Source organism: Aristolochia californica, unplaced genomic scaffold, assembly GCF_029961685.1.
Source record: "Aristolochia californica isolate CCGP_79_NKW_82.1479 unplaced genomic scaffold, dmAriCali1.0.hap1 SCAF_3, whole genome shotgun sequence".
In the NCBI taxonomy this organism is placed as follows: domain Eukaryota; kingdom Viridiplantae; phylum Streptophyta; class Magnoliopsida; order Piperales; family Aristolochiaceae; genus Aristolochia; species Aristolochia californica.
The window spans coordinates 8840562-8861264 of record NW_027181992.1 but is presented as its reverse complement, the minus strand read 5'-3'; the positions used below and the strand labels follow the sequence as shown (position 1 = coordinate 8861264).

Here is a 20703-nt window from a genome sequence, read left to right as displayed (position 1 = left end):
AAAATCAGGGAAAAACATGTTGCTCCTTGCTACTAACTAATTATTAACATGCCAAATATGTATCTCTCTATTTAGATAATATAGGTGGAGTAAAATCGTCGCTGCTAGTCCGAGGTTTCCAATTCCATTTTTGGTGGAAGAAATCGTCATTTTCAAGATTTGATTAAGTGGTATTCGGTCCGGATCAGGATCCGGACGCCGTTCCATGAAAAGGTCGAGTTATCGGGTGCTGACAGCGTACGGCCTACTCCAGATCCGTCCAGTTCAAAACCCGCAGCCTCTGCACGCTCTAGGCGCGGTTTGCAGCAGTTCAGCTTTTATTTGAAGTCGAGACGCAGCAAATCTTGTGTTCGCCCATGTCCAGTGCAGCGGTTAAACTTTCTACGTGCTTGTTGAACTTCAAAGCCAAAACTAGCTTATCATCCCTTCTTCTCCTTTCTGTGTGACTCTGTATCTATCCCTTCTCTCCACTTCCGAACTGGTCAAGCAAGAACTCCTCCAAGGCCTTCAACCGACGAAGAGCGGAGAGGTTCAAGATCTTGGAACGGGAGGAGCACAGTATGTCCCTTTGACTCGCATAATACTTTTCTGTTTTTCCTTTTCTAAATTTTCTCTGTAATTTGTCGAGTTCTGCCTTTTGCTTTAAATTCAGATCTCTTTCCGTGTATCATTTTCTTCAATATGTTCTGTCTTATGTTTTCTCGATTGCTGTACCACTAGAAGCTTTGAGTTCGACTCTTGGACTTGCTTTTGTTGTTTGAAACGTTTTGGAATTTTGACCCGTGATTAATTAAAGTCCCCATTTCTTTGTAACTTATGAGATAGGTTGTTTTTCTCTTGGAATTAGTATCAATTGACATTTTATGAACGAACTGAGTCGTGGGGAAGAAAAGTGTGTAACTTTATTTCTGTACTCATTTGGTTGGTTTGTGCTAGTAGTTCGTTGAATTATGAATACATCTGAGACTTAATAAAGGTTAATGACGATCTTTGCACTGATATATTTTGAAACTCAGTAACGATGCCAGAAGCTTCCTAAACCAGAAAGAGTTTTGGAGCACATTGCTGATTTTCTGGTTCTTTTTTTTCAATCCAATTTTTTTAAAGATTTTTTGGTCTTTTTCTGTCATTAAAATTGCTCTGCTCAATTTTTAAATTGTAGAATTATGCTATTGTCTAGCTCTTTATCTGCTGCTATTTCTTTGTCCAGCTAACACTGATTCTATTTTTCAACTTTTGCTTAAACTGAGAGTGGAAAGTGCATTATGCAGCTAAACTCTTTCATCTTTCGAGTATATTGCCAGGCGTTATGGTTTGATGCTGTTGTATTCATATTATCTTGCTTAGGCGGTTTAGTCAGAAGGCATGCCAGCGATGAAAAATGATGGATGTCTGGTATCACTTCTTCTCTCATACCTGTAGGACATTTGCCAAGCAGTTTCTGGCCCTTTTGTTTTCTCATCATTGATTGCCCTGTTTATAAGTGACCTGGAAACAGTAAATAGACATTTGTAACCTCTCTAATGTCTGGTTAATTATTTCAGTAGGTTTTCTTCTGTATTCAAAACCTGTTTGTGTTTCTCTCTGATTTAAAAAAAAGAAAAGAAAAAAAGAAAAAAAACCAACTGGTGTTTTCTGACATCTAAAATCAAGGTTACCTGATTACAAAGTGTTAATTATCTTCTATACAACAAATATTCCTTGTGATGGAGGTGCAGAGTTTACTGGCACCACATGAGGAATAATATAAAACACTTGTTTACCAACTAGTTCAAGTTCTCAAGAAGTATCTATTGGTATAAGGACTTATCACTGATGAAGTCATAGCTGATAATTAGTTGAGGGCTGAAGAATGTTTTAACTTCATGGTACTGACTCTTATGTTTTCTGATACATGGAGACTCAGTTGACGGAGGTAATCTTTTTCACTGGCACATTGATTTTAGTTTTGCCCTCGGAATTTTTTTTTCTTGTTAACTTTTGACTTTCTAAGAGTAACTTCTCAGAAAGTTTTTTATTCCTGTTGCATGTTCTCTTTGGGTCCTTAATCTTCTTCTTGTGTTATTCTTTTGTCCTGTTTGGTATACTTCAGAATCTTGATGGTAGCAGTCCTGGAGATATATTCGAGAAGCTGTTGCAAGAGCTTGATCCTGCAAATCCTATTGAATTTCAACTTCCACACTGGCTGAAGAGAAAGAAACCACTGAACTATACTTCTATAAGGCGAAGTATCCTGCCAAAGGGTACTGTGAGATTCCTTTAATTTATGAGATTACTTTGTTTTGGATACAGAAATCTCAATGATCCATGCCATTCTTGCTGGATATCTGGTCAGTGATTCAATCGTTTCTTGATATTGCAATTGAAGTGTTCATATTTTCTCATACACTTAAGATAAAATAATATTGAGAAAGTATGAATGTAATATATGATTAGAGATTTTGACTATTTTTTTTTTTTTTTTGAAAAGTTTTGCTCGTCATTCTTGACAATTTTATTATTTTATATTTTTAAAATCCTTGGTTGTGAGGAGTGTAGAATTGATATTGGTGAAGCAATTTTATGCTTAAGACTAAACACATTAGAATGAACAATTAGATTAGAAGAGGCAAGATAAAATGTTGTTTGATTTCAACAAATTTGTTGATTTTTTAATGCAAATTTGATTGTCTTAGGAAATGAAAGAGAAAGGCTTGTGATAACTTCCCTGAGAAAAAAATGGTTTTTGTTTGAGTTTCCTTTTTATGAGTCACTGCTCATGTCCATCTTATTTGTGCTATCTTGACTTTTCAAAGATGTGTATCTCACTAAAAGGATAAAAAAGCGTACAGAGGATGATGGCATATTCTGCTTCTGTAGTCCTTTGTCCGGCTCTTCAAGTGTATGTGGGAGAGATTGCCAATGTGGGTAAGCAGCAGTTATTAACTGTGAATCTTCTGTTATGTTTTAGTGGTTCTAAAGCTATCATTCAGATGAGTAGCCTTTTGGATATAGGCTTTATGCTGTCACAATCAAGCCATTTGGAAAGTTCTCCTTAAAGTACAGACTACCAGGCTCCTTACTTCCTTGAATATACATCAATAATTATGTTTGTTTTAAGAGAAGGTGTCTTTTTCAGAATGCTATTGTCTAGCTGCTCAGCAAGTTGCAAATGTGGAATCTCCTGTCTCAACAAATCATTTCAAAATCGTCCAATAAAGAAGATGAAATTGGTTAAGGTATAGTTTTCTATTAATTTATTTTAGAAGGTATAAATTTCTTTGCATTTATTTTTTTATGTATTATCCTTCTTTTTTTATTTTTTTTCGTGAAGAGCGATTATTATGTCTTTTTTTTTTTTGAAAATGTTTTTTTATTACTTGTGTATGGAGAAACTTTAGTTTATGTTTATTTTTTTGCATATTGGACCTCTATTTTTTTTCTACAGGCAGTTATTTGTAATCTAATTACCAACATGTTTATCCTTGAGTAGTGCACCTCTAATTTGTCCAGACCAGTTGCTGTAGAAATGCTTCCAGTGGAAGGAATCCAGGATTACGCCAAGTGGTGTTGTATATGTAGACAGTTTCGAGGGAGCCCCTGACATGTGTTATTGATTCAAGGGCAAGAAGTGTCTTACTTTGAGATATTTTAGGAGCAGGACCTGATTATAAATAGATAGAACCTTTGAAATGGTGGGCCCTGGTTCCCCTTGTGGCAGATCATTAGCAATAGAGGCCCAAAAAGTACAATATCCATTTATAATACAAGTTCTTGCCCTTGGCTGGTAGGTGCATCCTTAGCCATACTGTCCTTTGCCTCTCTTGGTTGGAAGATGTTGCCTTGTCTCCCGCCCTCCCAATTTTTAAGATCAAATTCTTCTTTTGGAGTGCAATCCACAACAAGATCTTTGAGAATCTTAGGAGGGGAGCGACCATCACCAGTGAACAAGTTGTACGGTGAGTTTGAAGAATGTGCGAGTCACCTCTTGATTTGTGGCCCCTTCTCATGGGAAATATGCAATGCACTTCACTAACAAGATGGTCTTAGTCATAGCTTCCCATGTAACCTTGCAGACATTATCAAAGGAAGGAACATCAAGCTTCCTAGAATTGGGCAGCTGCTTGCTCGTGCCTGCTTGACACACATTTCCATGGGGATTGAAAGGAAAAATAGACATTTCAGTGACAAGTGCAGCTCTCAGGGAAGGGTCATTGACAGTATTAAGGGGTCCATCATGGTTTGGCTTACAACTTGGCTTTGTCAAACTTAACTTTGATGGGTGTGCTTTTGGCAAACTTGGAGTTTTAGTGGGGTTTTTAAAGCTCATGGAGTCATCAAGGCTACCTACTCAGGGCCTCGTGGCATCACTGATTCCAGTACTATTGAGATTCAAGCCTTCTATCTGGGTTTGCTGATCTTCAAGGATTCTTTTGGAGGATAAATTTTGCTTGAAAGCGATTCCAGTGTGATGATCATTTAGTCAGTTGGTGCTCTGGGGCCACTGAACCACTGTAGGCATTGGCAAGCTTATCATGAAATTGTGGATATTTCTTCTGAATTTTCTTGCTTTTGGAGTAATGTACCAAGATCAGCCATTGGTTGGCTGACTCTTTAGCAGCTAAACAGGAGGTGCCTCATCGGTTGCTCATTGTAAGGCCATCCTCCACCTAATTTTGTTGTGTTTATGCCTCTGGGCTTTGGAATAAAAGTCACCTTTCTCCAAAAAAAGAAAAGAAAAGAAAAGAAAAAGGTAGGGGCGCCTCTTTGCTGATAGGTTTATCATCTGGAAAGTAAAAAAATATTTATGTTTAAATGTTGCCTTCTGGAAATTACAGAGGTTGCATAACTTCAGTACTCATCTTTTATATAATATACTTTCAGTTTTTGGACTCTTTATTGTGTTCTATGTAAAGCTTTTCATCAATTTAAGTTTTAGAATTTTGTAAAGAGCACGAATGTAATCATAGCTCTTTATTAATTATTTTTATCTCCTGTGTTAGATTTATAATACATGTTAGCGATTCATTGGGGATAAAGCTCCAATGAACCATGTCATCTATTTTACCAATAAAGCTAAATAGCGAGTCCATTTCTGGTTGCTTTCATTTAATAGGTGTCAAAGGGGTAAGTCTTGTATAATATATGAGGGCATACTTGTCAAGACATATTATGTAATTATTTGACTATTAAGTTTATCTAATATATGGTAAGGAATCTTAAGCAAAAAAAAAAAAGAATACTTTTACTTATTGTAAAAGGATAAAAGTTGTACCATGAAGGGGAAAAAAGAAGAAGAAAAGGTCTTTATCTAGAAATTCCTGATGGGGTGGGGGGTTAAATTATTTTTAATTTGATGCACCTCTCATATCTGTTTCCAGGGACCAAATTGTTCTTGTTGGCCTGAAAAGTTCTGCAGGAAGAGTAAGCTTGCCAATTTGACTCAAGCACCCTTCCAAAATCTTGCTACTTCTGTAATGGCAAAGACCACCTAGTAGTCTATGACATAAAAATTATAATAATCTCATCATCTGAAAAGTTTGCTGGTTTTTCTTTTCTTAATTTTATCTTTTATTTATTGGTGGCACACACAAGATACCCTTTACAACACATGTGACTTGAACTCCAGGACCTCAAAAAGAAGCAAACCGTCTCCCTCTCCTTTACCCCAATATTTTTGAGTTAAATATAGTTTGCATTTGCCTTTTTTTGTTTTTTTGTTTTTTTTTTTTGAGAAGGATTTACTTTATGTTAGATAGATATGAGAACAACGTTGCAGTGTCCAAGAACTTTATCTAAGTTCCAAGAACTATATTCTGAATGTTGTTTAGCTTTTAGAATTGAGATTTTGACATGTTTCCTATGCTAAGTCTGTTTTAAAGGTAATCTTATTCTTTCCTAAGATGGCTAGTCATTTTGGGTTAGGCCTTGGACTCAATTTCACATATATAAAGATTCCAACAAGGCCCAGATCTCCTTTGCTGTCTTGTAATTCATAATCTGATTCCTCAGTTTGAAATCCCCACCGTTTGTCAACCAGATCATAATCTTGAGAGTCTTTTGCCTCCCAATGATCATTCATAGGTACTGATGGATCACCTTTGATAAACCCTGACTTTCGCTTGGCTTTCAGATAGATCCTCACAAATTTGACCCAACTTGGATAGTTTGAGCCACTCAACTATTCTGATGTTATTGAAATAGCATCCTTCTTGTCAGATTTACCAACTTCTCTTGAGGGAGGGGTGTACAGTTCACCAATATCAGCCATTAGAGTATGATAAAGATTGAATTAACCTTAATTTCACCTTCAAAAGCCTTGTGCTAGAGTCAAGTATGTGGGCCCACTTTAGAAATTTAGGGTTTGGGCAAAATGGATATGCACAAGCCAAACTAGGGGCAAATAACAATCAACAAAGCTAAGGATCCAAGAATAACTCAAAACCGGCCTCAATTAGGGCTGATGTCAGCAAATCTCAACATGACACAAGCACAATGTCATAATAATGGCTGCGCACACAGGGATAGAAGGCTATCTCAGCCTAGAAGTCCATCAAGGGGCAAAGATTGTAGATAGAACTGGTCAGTAGGCTGTAAAGACCATCAACCGTAAGGTTATGGCAGAAGTAGGTGAGAAAAAATCAAAATTTTACTAACTGGTTAGCAGCAGAAACTGAAAAATTCTCTTTCTTGGATGTTGCACCTTTCGAAGGGAAGATTTGATTGAATAGAAGGCCTTTCAACCAAGATCTATTATCTGATACCATGAAAAAATTAAAACTTGGAGAGAAGAAGGAAGAAATTGAGAGAGAGGAGAGAGGGGAATAAAAGACTCTCAAAATTGAGTTTTCTTGGGGTTCAAATATGTAAAATGACCAAATTGCCCTTCTTTAGGATTTCCAACAACTTTATTTAAGGTCTCCTAGTCATCTAGCAACCTCTTAGTAAACTCCTCTCTTTTCTTCTTCGGTTCCTTCTCTTTTTTCTCTTTCTCTTTTTGTCTTTTATATTTTTATTTTGCATGGCATCAGAGCTTTTGGTCCTATATATGTCTTCCCTAAAGATGAAGGAATAAAAAGCAAAAGGAGAAGAGGTTGGGGCACTAAAAGGACTCCTGGTAAACTGACTCTTAGCTCTCCTTGCTAGACTAGGAAAGCCTCCGAATAGACTCAACTAAGCAAAGTACTTTGCTTAAGAAGAGTTGTTATTCTACACAACCTTTAAAGAAACTGCCTGAAAGGGTCATCCCTCTTTTCCCTAGCTATTTGACAATTTTAACTCTAATCCCAATTACACACACTTAATTTATTAAAAAATCCCTAGTAATTACTAGAATGACAAAATAGTGTTCTATCATTCAATTTCCATTCTCTTCGTCTATTTTCTATTTATTATTTCAAACTTCTATGTTTTCTACTCTCTCACTAGTGACTTTAGTCTAACTAGTTAGCAGCAGAAACTGAAAAAACCTTTTTGGGTTGTATAATGGTTTAAGACTTTTCAAGCAACGGCTGGTGGGCCCTCTTTGCATTGAAGGAGATTCAAAAATCGTCATCAGTTGGTGTGAGAAGTCCTCTAAACCTCCTTGGCGGCTTTGGGATCTGTTTGATGATATCTGTAATTTATTTTCTCAATTGCAATGTAATTGGAAATACATTCCTAGATCTGCTAATCATCTAGCAAATATTCAAGCTAAATTAGGCGTTTCCTTCCAACATCTTGTTGTGGAGGAAGACCCTTTTTAGCCAAGTATTGTACTCTTTACCTTTTTTTTTTTTTGAAATATACATCTTTTTACTCATAAAAAAATTAGTGACTTCAGTCTCTATGTGTTTTTAAATAGTTGAATCTATTCATTAATTTCTGGAAAACTAATTTTAACTCCCTAGTTTCAATTTTTACTTCAGTCTCTGAACTCCAAAGAATTCTAGTTTCATTTACCACATTTGTAAAGATATAGTTGTTTGTTGGGTTCACGTTGTTAGACCTAATTCTGTTCTGATGAACTAGCTAAGCTAGAGTTTCCCGATCTTATCTTGTATTAGGGGATTCTCTTCCCCTTTGGCTTCGAGCCCTTTCTTTAATAAGTTAGCACTATTCCTCAAAAAAATATTGATTTTCTCGTCTTTTTTTTCTCAAGCTTTGGGACTCCATCATCTTGGTTTGGAAAGAAAGAAAGAGTGTTCAGTCGTTAAGTAGTGATCATTGATGGGTTGAAGCATTTGTTCTTCTTTTTTATTTTCTCCATTTGGCATGTGGCATTTGCTAATATGAAGGACTTTGTGATGTTAATGCTTTCTCATATTATTCCCAGTTTTTCCTCTTAATAACTCTAAAAAGGCTTTCATAGCCTTTTATGAATGGTTTTTTCTTTCTAATCACATATATATTGAACTGTTGATAATACCCACTTATGACCTAGCAAGTTAAGCTATTAGAACTATTATTTACTTTCTCGCTAATAGGAGAAAAAATTATTCATAAAAAAATATGTTCTATGAGAAACCTCAGGAGAGAAAAGAGCAAAGTTCATAAACATGTATTTACATCACATGTATATGTATTCCTTTAGAGTAAAAAATTATGGTTACTTAACCCTGGATAACCATGAGTTGACTTGCGTATCTCATGGAAGTTTATCAGTCTTATCAATATATTCATACTTGTGTATCTCATGGGTGTTTTCTCAAATTTATTAATGCATATTTACACTTTTAGTTTCTCCAGATGCTTATTTTCATAAATCATTTGAAGTGTTGCTTGTAGACAGAGAAATGTGGATACGGACTCTTAGCAGATGAAGACATAAAGCAAGGGGAATTTGTGATAGAATATGTTGGAGAAGGTGATTACAATTTCAAACATTGGATGTCTGTTCCTCATTGAAACTCATTCTATTTTTTTCCTTATTGCAGTTTTTTAGGAGTATCTTGTTAATATCTTCTATCTTTTATTTATAAGAAAAAAAGTATATTCCTTGTCATAATGTTCTTTATCCTTGTTTTGACCCAGTTATTGATGACAAAACGTGTGAAGAAAGACTTTGGGATATGAAACACCGTGGTGAAACAAATTTTTACTTATGTGAGATTAATCGTGATATGGTGATTGATGCCACTTACAAAGGAAACAAATCGAGATACATAAATCATAGTTGTCAGCCCAATACTGAGATGCAGAAATGGTTTGTCCCTTTCGAAGTTATTTATTATTTTTGTTTTTACATATACTCATTAAGGTACACATCTCTAGGAGGATTGATGGTGAAACTAGGATTGGCATATTTTCTACACGTGACATCAAAAAGGGTGAGGACCTGACTTACGATTATAGGTACGAGCTTGTGCTAGATTGTTTTGAGTTTATGACCCAGTGGATCCAGTCCTTGTTCTGTTTGTTGTTTTGTGTAGTTATTGTGTACTTCAGATTAAAAATAGCAATTTTCATTGAATGAAGATGATAGGTTTATATCTAACAAATTCTGCAGGTTTGTTCAATTTGGAGCAGACCAAGATTGTCATTGTGGTGCTTTGGGCTGTAGGCGAAAGCTTGGTAGTAAACCTAGCAAGCCAAAGGTGTGTTCCTCAGATGGGGCATTGAAGCTTGTTGTTTGTGAGGTTGCAGCAGCATCTTCTTCTCCAATTATGAAAGCACTTTTTATGCAAAAGCCAGTACATGTTAGTTGTGCACAAATATCTTACGTTTCTGTACGATGCTTGTGGTAGACATCTAAATCTTGTTTAATGCTTAATTAAGTTCCTACTCTTATGGAACTTTTAGGTGTAATTCTTTTTAATTAATAACACACACACACACATGTACAGAGAGAGAGAGAGAGAGAGAGAGAGAGAGAGAGAGAGAACCCTGCTATGGGCAGTTGACCAAAAAGTTTTTTTATGATTTTTTCTTATTTACTTTTGTTATCAGTTCAAATTAAAAGTGCTGTTAAATATATCTTCCTGTTATTTTAATGCAGGATTTCCCGACTCAAAGATTGGATAATGGTATGCATATTTCTCTTGTCAGTAGTTTTCCAAAATAAAAAGAAAGAAAAAACGGAAAACAAAAGCTCATATCCAGTTGAGGGTTGCAAGTAATTCTCCTTTTTAGCATTAAAATCCCTTGGTTTTAATATTATGCTACAGCTTGCTGTTTGGAAAGAAGAAAATGAGCAGAGCATTCATGTAACGAGACATTTTATTTGGATTTTTTGTTTGTAAGCTTACTAAGTTTTTCACTGGTCCATTTGTTTCTGCTACTTAGGGTTATCACACCATATTCCTTGTCAAAGACTGTCGTGTCTTGATAACTGTATTGGTGAAATGATTCAAATATGGCGACCTCATGAAGATAGGTATGTCTGGAATATCTCATATCTCACTCCAAAACTTCTGTATGTCAAAGGAATTTGTTTTCCTCTAAAGGGGGCATGAGTTTTGAAAACAGTGTTTAAGCAATAAAACAAGAAGAGAAGTTGAGAGATAATAAGTGTAAGAAAAAAACAGTTGTGTCAAAGAAGAAAAAGGGTCTAATCAATCCCTACTCTCTTTTAATTTACTTTCATTAAAAGTCTCACTTAAATTAACTGATGAAACACCCTTCAATTAAGAGTAACATAAATGAAAAAAGTTGTAAAGACTAAAGTACCCATACTACATAATTTTCAACTTCCCCCTCAAGTTGGAGCAAATTTAACCCTAAATACATCTTCAAGCTGGTTCTCAAGTTTCACATTTGGAGTTGTTGTAGCCTATAACTGTATTTCGAATAAAATAATATTTCACCTCAATATACTTGGTCCTTTTAGAGAATATACTGTTTTGCTGACAATAAAAATGACATCTTGATTGTCACAATCCATTAGCATTAGTTTGTCTACTGGAAACCAAATTCAGATCCAAGACTTTTACTCACATCAACTCACAATTTGTATGAGCTATATTCAATTTTAACTCACAAGACTTTTACCCAGCATAATCTGCTTCCAAGAAGTCAACAATGTCAACATGTCCATATGGTTTATACAACAAACCTTTTTTTTTTTTTTGATAAAGATGTATTTATATAAATAAAAGAATTACAGAAGAGGAGGGAGCAGATCCCTGACAACAAGCGATTGTAGGGTAGCTCCTTGCTTGGCAAGCACATCTGCTGCCGAATTTGCGGATCTCGGAATGTGAGACCAAATACAAGATAAAATTGAGGTAATTTCTAAAATCTCCCGAAACATATCCCAATGTCGCCATGGGAGAGGGGATGCACACTCACACCATCCAATGACCACCTTTGAGTCCCCTTCGATATGAAGTGGACCGCTGCACTTGTCTCCGAAAACATGGAGCCCGGAGAGGAGGCCATGAAGCTCAGCTGATGTAGAATCGGATATGCCTAAAGGGCCAGCATATGAGAAAAACTTATTACCGGAATGATCCAAAATAATCCCTCCTAAACCAGAGATTCCGGGATTACCAAGAGAAGAGTCATCAAAGTTCAACTTAAGGTAACCAGGTTCAGGATGGATCCATTCTTGCAAAATCGAAACCTTTGTCCCAGAGTGCATCATTGCCAAATTTCTCTAGTTTTCACGGATAGGGATACCCATAAATGAGGAGAAAGACTTCTTAGTCAGAAACCAAGTAGAATATGTCCCACCACTCGGTTCGCAACCCGATCTGAAGATTCACTTTTTACATCAAATCGTCATCGATTGCGTTCATTCCAAAACCCCCACAGAATGAAACTAGCACAAGCAGAGAGCATAACTTTTTCAAGGCCAGGCAGGGGAGTACCAATGAGCGACTTACTGAAAGAGATCAGATCAGCCGCCATGCAAAATTGTAGCCCCAACATACTAAGAATGGAAGTCCACACTTTCCATGTGAATATGCATTGTAGCGGAATGTGACTTGTGGTTTTAGCTTCAGTGGTGCAAAAAGGGCACATGGGATCAATTGAGGGATGACCTCTTTGTCTAAGCACGTCTGCCGAGAGAATCTTGCTTTGACAGGCACTCCACATGAAGAATTTTATCTTTGGAGGAGCACAGAGACTCCATACAAAATAGATCTCTTGTCCCTTTGAGACGGATTCCAGCCATTAATGTATCCATATGCAGATGATACAGAGAAAGTGCCTCTTTTGTCCAACCACCAAACGAGCTTGTCTGCCTCCGAAGGTTGAATTTTAATTGAGATTATAGAATCCATCAAACAGCTGGCCTCCAGAGCCTCAACATCTGAAAGACCCCTTCTAGGGTGTAGGTTCATACCACCCCCCTCAAAAGCATCGGATACTGATATGTCTCTACGAGTAGAGAGGAGAAAAAGACTTCTGAAGGCAATCTGTAGCGGCGCCTATCCCATCCACAAATCATCCCAAAACTTAAGGGATTTGCCGTTTCCAACATAGAATCTATTGGCAGAGGAAAATTTTGGAAGCAGTAGGTATAATGCTCTCCATATTGAAGATATACCTCTCTGATTACCTCCTGACATCCACCAATGAGTGTCGCGACCAAGCTTGACAAGAACCATTTCCTTCCAAAAAATTGAAGAATGGGTATTGAACTTCCATAACTATTTTAGGAGCAGAGCTTGGTTCATATCCTTAGATTTCCGAATCCCCAGGCCACCCATATTTTTTGGTAAACAGACATCATCCCATTTGACCAGATGATATTTAAAGGCATCACTTGATCCCTCTATAAAAATCTTCGTTTAAGCTTACCCATAGACTTACATATGGATGTAGGACATGGCATAAAAGATAGTGCATAATTTGGGATTCCTGCAATGCAAGACTTGAGAGAAGGATGAGCCTCCCAACCTTACTGAGTAAACGCCCCTTCCAGGTTGCTAGCCGGGATTCAATTTTCTCAACCACCGGATTCCAAAGACTTTCGCAGATACGACCATTGAATAAAGGCAAGCCAAGATAGGTTGCTGGTAGGTGGCTTGTTGAACAACCAAATATACCGTCATCTCTGTAAGGAGTTCAAGGCTAACATTGAAACCCATGAGAGAGGTCTTTTCCCAATTGACTTTCTGACCAGAGGGTAATTCGAAGAGACCCAAAACCGCTTTAATCTTTCTAGCACCATCAATGTTATCGATTCCAAATATGATGGTATCATTTGCATACTGGAGGATAAAAATATTAAAGGCCTGTTGGGTGCTAGGAGGAGGAAGCCACCTAAGATTGACCGCCGAGTAAAACATAGCAGATAGGAATTCACCAACCATATTAAATAGGAGCGGGGAAAGCGGATCACCCTATCTGATTCCTCTGGTCCTTTTGAAATATCCACAAACTGAGCCATTGAGGAGGAAAGAGAATAAGAGGCCGAGCCCACACAACTTTTGATCCAAAATCTCCATTTTTCTCCAAAACCCAATTTTTCCATTATCTCATAAAGTAGGATCCAATTAACTCTGTCGAAGGCCTTTTCAAGATCAGGCTTCAAGGGAATTCTTGGATCTTTGTTACGGCGGAAGTGATCAATAAGCTCATGTGTTGCCATAGTGGAATCCAAATATCTCTTCCTTTGAGGAAATCGCCTTGCCCTCTGTGGATGACGGTTGGGAGAAGAACCTTTAAATGATGAGCCAAAATTCTGGCTATAATCTTGTAAGCACTTGTTACGACACTGATTGGCCGGAAGTCCTCTGGCTTCTCAACACTAGCTTTCTTTGGAACCAAGGCAATAAAAGATGCGCCTATACTGCGAAAGGTGATACCATTTCTAAAGAAGCCGTAAATGGCAGGATGGTAAATAAACAGTCATCTCATAGAGATGGCGTTGATGTAATTAGGTTAAGTTCCAGGGTTATTATTGTAATACAATAGTTTGATTAATTTATAAATTGAGATTCAGGGTAAGGGTTAGGACAATAAGCCTATAACCTCTTCTTCCTCCTGTTTTCTCCCAATGGGTGTCCCTCTCTTTTTCTCCATGAGTTAAATCCTTAGAGTCCTGAAAATCAACAAGATCAAGGAGGATAGATATTCTGCCATCACATTGAAAAGCAAGGGGGAAAGGGGGTCTCCCTGTCTGATTCCCCTAGTTCCCTTAAAGTACCTACAAACCGTTTGTTGAGGAGGATGGAGTAGCTAGTAGATGAGATGCATCTTTGGATCCAAAAATGTCATTTTTCCCTGAATCCCATCTTCCCCAGGACGGTGTCCAGAAACTTCCAATTAACTCTGTCGAAGGCTTTTTCGAAGTCAAGCTTGAGGATGAATTTGGGGAGCTTTAGAACCTTGGAGTGGTGAATGAGCTCGTGACATGCCATGACCGAATCAAGTATGTTCCTTCCTTTTATAAAAGCACTCTGGCCATGATGAATGACAATGGGGAGAACCGCTCTATGGCGATTAGCAAGGAGGCGCACAATCACCTTATATGCACTAGTGGTGAGACTGATTAGTCGGAAGTCGGATGGGAGTTCTGCCTCATCTTTTTTAGGGATGAAGGCAATAAACGAAGCTCCAATGCTCCTATATCTGATGCCATGCTGATAAAAAGAGCGGGCCATGCAGGCAATGTTGTCTTTGATGAAGGGCCAATATCGGCGATAAAATTCCCGTTAAATCTGTCCAGGCACAATGCGCGATCCAGAGGAAGACCAAGGGCTGCATTTTCAATTTTCCGATTGGAGAAGGGGAGCTCAATGAGACCAGTTGCAGCTGATGGAATAGCTTGGAAGTGAACCCTTTGGAAAAAAAGGGGGGATTGGCTGGCAATCAAAATATAAATCTGCAAAAAAATTCACCAATGAGTTTGAAGTAAGGGTTCGATCAGAGGTAGTCTCACCATTGACGCTGAGTATGGTGATGCGGGTGGCTCTTCTTCGTGCTGAGGCGACGACGTGGAAGAATTTAGTATTAGCATTCCCGTCGGAGAGCCACTTAAATCTTGCACGTTACTTCCAGTGCACGAGCTCGCTGTAGGCGAAGGACTACAATTGCCCTTGAAGGGCATACCTTTGAGTGACTTCTGAAGAAGAGAGTCCTCTAGACTCCTCCTCTGAGTCTAGAGTGGCTATCTGAGCAAATGCAGTGGCTCTCTCAGCTGAGGAAGAGGCTATTGACTGGGAAGGTCCACCCGCTCGGGCCAACAATGATCATTTTCTCCTGGAAGGACTGGATAGAGAGGTCAAAAGAGGGGTCCGCCATCCAAGTATTGTTGAATCTGAAAAGGGGGAGGGGAGGGGGGGTGTCTGCCAAAATGAGTATCACCATAATTGGCCAATGATTTGAGACAACTCGAGTGAGAAATTTGTCAGTGACATTGTTGTATAGCTGGAGCCAATCATTGTTGGCTAAGAAGCGGTTAAGCCTGGAGAGGACGGGGGGCTGCCTGCCATTTGACCAAGTGTAGGTCTTCCGAGATTGGATAATCTTGTCCAAATCCTAGCCGCCAATAAAGTCAGCAAAAAGCCTCATGGAGGTTGTGATTCTTCGAGATGGCGCGGATTTCTCATGGCAGAAGTGGGTAACGTTAAAGTTGCCCGCAAGCATCGGAGGAATAGACCACATCTGACAAGTCCTCAAGTAGTCATCCCAAAAGAGGTGGCACTCATGGTGTTTGGTAGGGTCCTAAATACCCACTAGACACCAAATGTTCCTCGAACATTTGTCTCTCAGTTTGATTCCAGGGGAGTATGTGCTACAACAACGATCAAATACCTCAATGGTACCGGTGTCCCACACCAATAAGATGCTACCAGCTGATCCCACCGCATCCATTGAAGCCTAGCAGGGCTCCTTGAGGGGCCACAACTCTCGGATATAGCCAAGGAGAAGAGAAGCCACCTTGGTTTCTTGAAGAACAACTACATTTACCTTGGTAGAGGCAAGGAGGTCCCGAATGGAGGCGCGGCGACGCAAGGACCCAATTCCACGGACATTCCAGGATAGAATAATTATTGATCATTTTTATTCTTCTTTGACTTCTCAGTTGGGTGGTTATCTCCCAAGAGAGGCTCCGTGAAGACGGTGCCCATCACCTTGGCAAGTTCCACTATCTGGGCTCAGGTTTCTGGGTCGTATTTATGCTGTTCTGATTGGAGAGCAGCCACAAACTTTTGAGCTCAGTCACCCGGCTTTGGCAAGATGAAGCCTCCTGTCTCTGGGTTATGGGGGTATCGAGTGGTAGCACTGGGTCCTCCCTGGAGAAGCTGTCTTGGCTGACCTCTATTTCGGCGCTGGTAGGTGGCAAGGGGAGGAGGAGAAAGATTTTATGTGCGACCACGGGGAGCACACTCACTGGTTCCAGACTTTGCGTGAGAGAGGTAATTTTCGGGGTGGGAATTTTTTGGAGGTGAGTCCATTATCCAGGGGGAAGCTTGAGAGGTGTGGGGGTGATTTATAGGAGGGCATGTAGGGGTCTCAACGGGAAGGTCTGCCCACCGCCCCCCCCTCTCTTCCCTTTCTATTTCGATTCAAGAATGTCTAGCTTTCAGGCTTGGGGAAAAGCTGATTGGTCTCTTCCGATAAAGCTCAAATAAGAAAAACCTCAAGGATTGGTCTTTTTGTTGTCGTCACTCATTAGGTGCTGAAAAAGCCTCTCTCCTCACCTGTATAGATTTGGACTCACTGGAGGAGCCAAGGTACCTCCCAAACTGAATTCTCCACTTGTCTTTCGGTTCAAAATGAGTTGCAAATAATTATAAACCAAGAAAGAATCAGCCGGAAGCAAAGAGCTCACTTCAAGTGGCTAACTGATGGTGATGCGAATACTAAATTTTTCCATTCCCTCGCTTCGATAAGGAGGAGATCCAACCAAATTACCTCCTTATGCATCAATAACGAGGTAACGTCGGACAAGTTATTTAAAAAAAAAGGAAACAAATTTTGATAGAAGACTAGACCTTACCCCTTCATTGGTGGATCTGGATTTGAAGAAACTTTTCTAGAGGGATATCCACTTAAAGTTGATGGTTGTAGTGGAAGAAAAACTGGAAGGTCATTTCCACCTTTACTTTTCTTGTCTTCCAAATGTCTTCTGTGTCTCACATGTGAATTGGGCGCTTTAGAAGCTGGAACAAGGGGGAAATTGAAGATATATATGAGTTAAAGGTATGCTAGAGATATAAAAAAATAAGAAAAACTTGAAAAAAGTTAATATGTGTAGAGTCAAAACATTTATGCTCTTTTTTGAACCTAAGGGAAGAAAATGAAGTATAATAACTTCTTTTTCAATTTTCATTCATATATTCACAACTTCAATGTCTACAATATATACAACATAAGAGAATGAATTTGAACATATTTCAACATACAATGAATTTGGACATATTTCAACTGACACGAATCTTGACAATAAGAGACTGAATTTGGACATATTTCAATGCTCCCCCTCAAGCTAGTTTATAAATGTTCAGCATTCTCAACTTGCTTGTTAGGAAGTCAAATTACTATGATTGAAGACTCTTCGTGAAGATATCCGACACCTATTGTTTGGTAGGCATAAACGGAATACAATATACTCCATCTAGCTTCTATTGATAAAATGCCGATCGATCTTAATGTGCTTTGTTTTGTCATGCTGTATTGGATTATAGGAAATACTAATAGCTGCCATGCTATTTGAGTATAACTTCATAGGTTGGTTGAACACAATCTTCAACTCACGTAAAATCCGTTTTATGTACAAAAACTCACATATCTCTTGTGCCATAGACTGGAACTCAGCTTTAGCATTGCTTCTAGCCACCCTTTTTTTCTTTTGCTTCTCCAAGTCACTAGATTTCTTCCTATTATGGTGCAACATTCAGATATAGGCTTCCTATCATTTATACTTCCAGTCCAGTCGACCTCATTGAATGCTTCCACACATGCATTATCACTCTTCATGTACAATAATGTTTTTCTATAGTCCATTTAAGGTATTTTAGAATCCTTTAAACTGCATTTCAGTACTCTTCACGAGGGGAGTGTAAAAATTGACTCACAACACTCTGTAATAGCAATGTCAGGTCGAGTATGGCATAAGTTAATCAAAGCCCAACTAATCGTTGATATTGTCCTTAATCAACCGTAGCACTGACATTTGAATTCAACTTACTATTTACCAGTTTCTTTGAGAAGATCTAAGATATATTTTCTTTGAGACATCAAGATTCCTTCCTTAGTTCTTGCAATCTCCATGCTCAAGAAATACCTCAAAGATCCAAGATCTTTGATTTCAAATCATTTGGTCAGAAAGGTCTTTAGCTTTTCCTGTTCTACAAGATCATCTCCTATTTGGATAATATCAACCACATACACAATAAGTATAGCTATCTTCCCGCCATTAGTTTATCACCTGTTAGGGGCACTTAGAAGTATCTTCCTGTTCTTTCCACCTCACCTGTTAATCTTAGTTTCTAATTTAGAAGAACCATACTTTCCTTAGTGTAATCATCCCCAATACTTGAATTTATCCTTTTTTTAGAAGTAGTGCGGTGATAAGTGTTTTTTGGAAATACTTCTAATTACCCTCTCTACCTCCTTTCTCTTGTTAGAAGACGTGGCAATTTTGATACCATGGAGCCTTAGCAAAAATCATTGTTGTCATTATTCTATTTTGTCTTAGATCCTAAAATATCATGGTCATGTGGTCTGAATTGGTTGTCTTGCTCCATTTTTTGGGGTGAACTTATATTCTCTATTTACTTTGTCATTTGAATGTTTGAATTTTAGTTTGACTCTTGAGATTACTGTATGCTTATTCTGCCATCTGAATTGTTTTTCTGATTTCTTCATGGAAATATTATAGGTGCCATACGGGATACCTATCACATTTCAATTGCAGCTCCAAGGAACACACTGTAAGGGATACCTTTCGTTTGCCTTTCTGTAAGAAATGCAATTGCTGCGCTGACAGAGGAATGGGGTAAAGCAGATTACTGATATAAACTTTGTGGCAGATTGTATTTGAAGATAAACGTGTGGAAGTTCTGGACCTGTCTAAGGAGATCTGGGACTTCCTGTAACCTGCAGCTGTCGTACAAGGTTGCTTCCACTCAACATATTTTGATAAAGATTATGTTTGTCTTCCATTTTTATTTCTGCTTTGCTTTGCCAGAGTAATTACTTGTCCTCGCATGCATCTGTTATTCTTGATTTATGGATGATTCTTGTTAGGAAAATTTATGCACCTTGTGAGCTGCTTAGGTGGAATTCTAAAGCTGTTGCAGTTGCAGTTTCATTGCAGAACGTGCTTGTGGTTATACTTTGCCCTTGTTAGTGATTTATTTAGGGACAAGACTCTAATGATGATTATGGAATTAGTGGATTTAGAAGACTAATTCTTCTGTTTTGCTCTAAGTTTGCTGAAGGATGTGCTACTTGTTCAGCAGCATAGCAAAGTTTCTTCCTGGTCTTTATTGAAGTTCATGTTGATTTTTTTCAGCCTTCACATCTTTTTGAAGGTTGATTTTGAAGAAAAAAATGATGTTTGTTGGTTCTCGTAGCAAGTCTGTAACACACTTTGTGATAACAATTCTGTTCCAAATCTCCTGTGAAACTTCCAGGTTAAACAAAATATTATCTCCTCTTTTCCTCTGTTATCACTTCCAAAAATTGCCACATCTACATATGCAATTTGTGCAACCATACTTATATCCCATCTCAACTTAACACCGAATGATTGTAATGGCTTCTGTTAAATCCAAAATTTGTAACTACCTTTCCAAAGTTTTGAAGACATGGATAAAAATTTGTTTCAACTCTAGAATGCCTTAATTTTACCAATTTTCTAGATTCTTCTTGAGTAACAAAATAAGTGGTTGTTCCATATACACTTCCTCTTATGGCTGCCAGTGGGTTATATCAAATTGGATGACCAAATGGTGTACATGCAACCCATTGTGGACTGGGCATAAAAGCTAGACCCCCACACACTACCACGAGTTCAAATTCATTTTTGTGGACTGGATTGGAGTAGATAAACTTTTTTTTTTTGAAAAAATTAGAATAAATAATATTGTGGACTGTTTATTATGATTTAGGATAATTTTTGTTGTAAAATTTTGAGTTTTCTCTTGTTCAAAATAATAAATTTCTAATTTTATTTTTGTTTATTCATCCTCACATGGAAGACCTAGAACATACATTGTTGGCTAAAACTATCCTCATCTACTTGTGTTATAGTTTCAAAGGGAATCCTCGAGTTAGGTGAGTCAACTTTCATTCAAATAGAAAGAAAAAGATGACAAATATAGAATGCATTCTGTTTTGTAGAAAGATACAACCCAATTCTCCAAAAATAAGAAGTAAACTAGATATACTCTATCATTTGTAAAGGGTGGAAGATGAGGTAGGTTGTTAAGTAGTTTGAGTTTGGGGTAAAATAGGATGGAAAATGTTGGATAACCCTAATGTAAAACTCAAGACCCATATTTGTGATTTCTCCAATCACGCCCAATGTAAAATGATGGGTGCATTAGGCCACCAGAGGTTATTGATCACGTGGTGATACATATATAAGATATGTACCCTGTGATAATGAATATATACTATATAAATATATGGATCATAAAATATCTGTAGAGTGGATCAGATAGCTGAACATTATATATGTATATATATCTAGTTTGCAATTGGGTAGGCCTAAAATCATGAATTGGACAAATTTTGGTCAATAGTGAATCAAAAGACTGAAATCATAAGATCTCGCCAATAATTAATCAACGGTTAATATGACAGAACTCAATTGAAGACAAACAAATGGTCAAGTTT

The 20703-nt window shown here is 37.9% G+C and overlaps 1 protein-coding gene across 3 annotated transcripts in view; it reads left to right on the top strand.

Annotated features, from left to right (window-relative positions):
* Positions 1 to 238: 238 nt before the first annotated feature.
* The window catches only part of LOC137959241 (histone-lysine N-methyltransferase ASHH3), a 31286-nt gene continuing 10821 nt past the window's right edge, over positions 239 to 20703 (top strand). The window contains exons 1-13 of one of the 3 annotated variants that reach the window (XM_068806619.1): positions 239 to 558; positions 1272 to 1395; positions 2093 to 2228; positions 2796 to 2907; positions 3119 to 3218; positions 8746 to 8824; positions 8992 to 9163; positions 9232 to 9312; positions 9467 to 9596; positions 9956 to 9983; positions 10243 to 10333; positions 18740 to 18791; positions 18891 to 18975. In XM_068806619.1, coding sequence (XP_068662720.1) covers positions 1366 to 1395; positions 2093 to 2228; positions 2796 to 2907; positions 3119 to 3218; positions 8746 to 8824; positions 8992 to 9163; positions 9232 to 9312; positions 9467 to 9596; positions 9956 to 9983; positions 10243 to 10333; positions 18740 to 18791; positions 18891 to 18956 — 1077 coding nt within the window. In that variant the 5' untranslated portion in view covers positions 239 to 558; positions 1272 to 1365 and the 3' untranslated portion in view covers positions 18957 to 18975. Of the gene's footprint in view, positions 559 to 1271; positions 1396 to 2092; positions 2229 to 2795; positions 2908 to 3118; positions 3219 to 8745; positions 8825 to 8991; positions 9164 to 9231; positions 9313 to 9466; positions 9597 to 9955; positions 9984 to 10242; positions 10334 to 18739; positions 18792 to 18890; positions 18976 to 20703 lie in introns of those variants that run through there. The other 2 variants (XM_068806620.1, XM_068806621.1) reach the window with 2 other exon arrangements.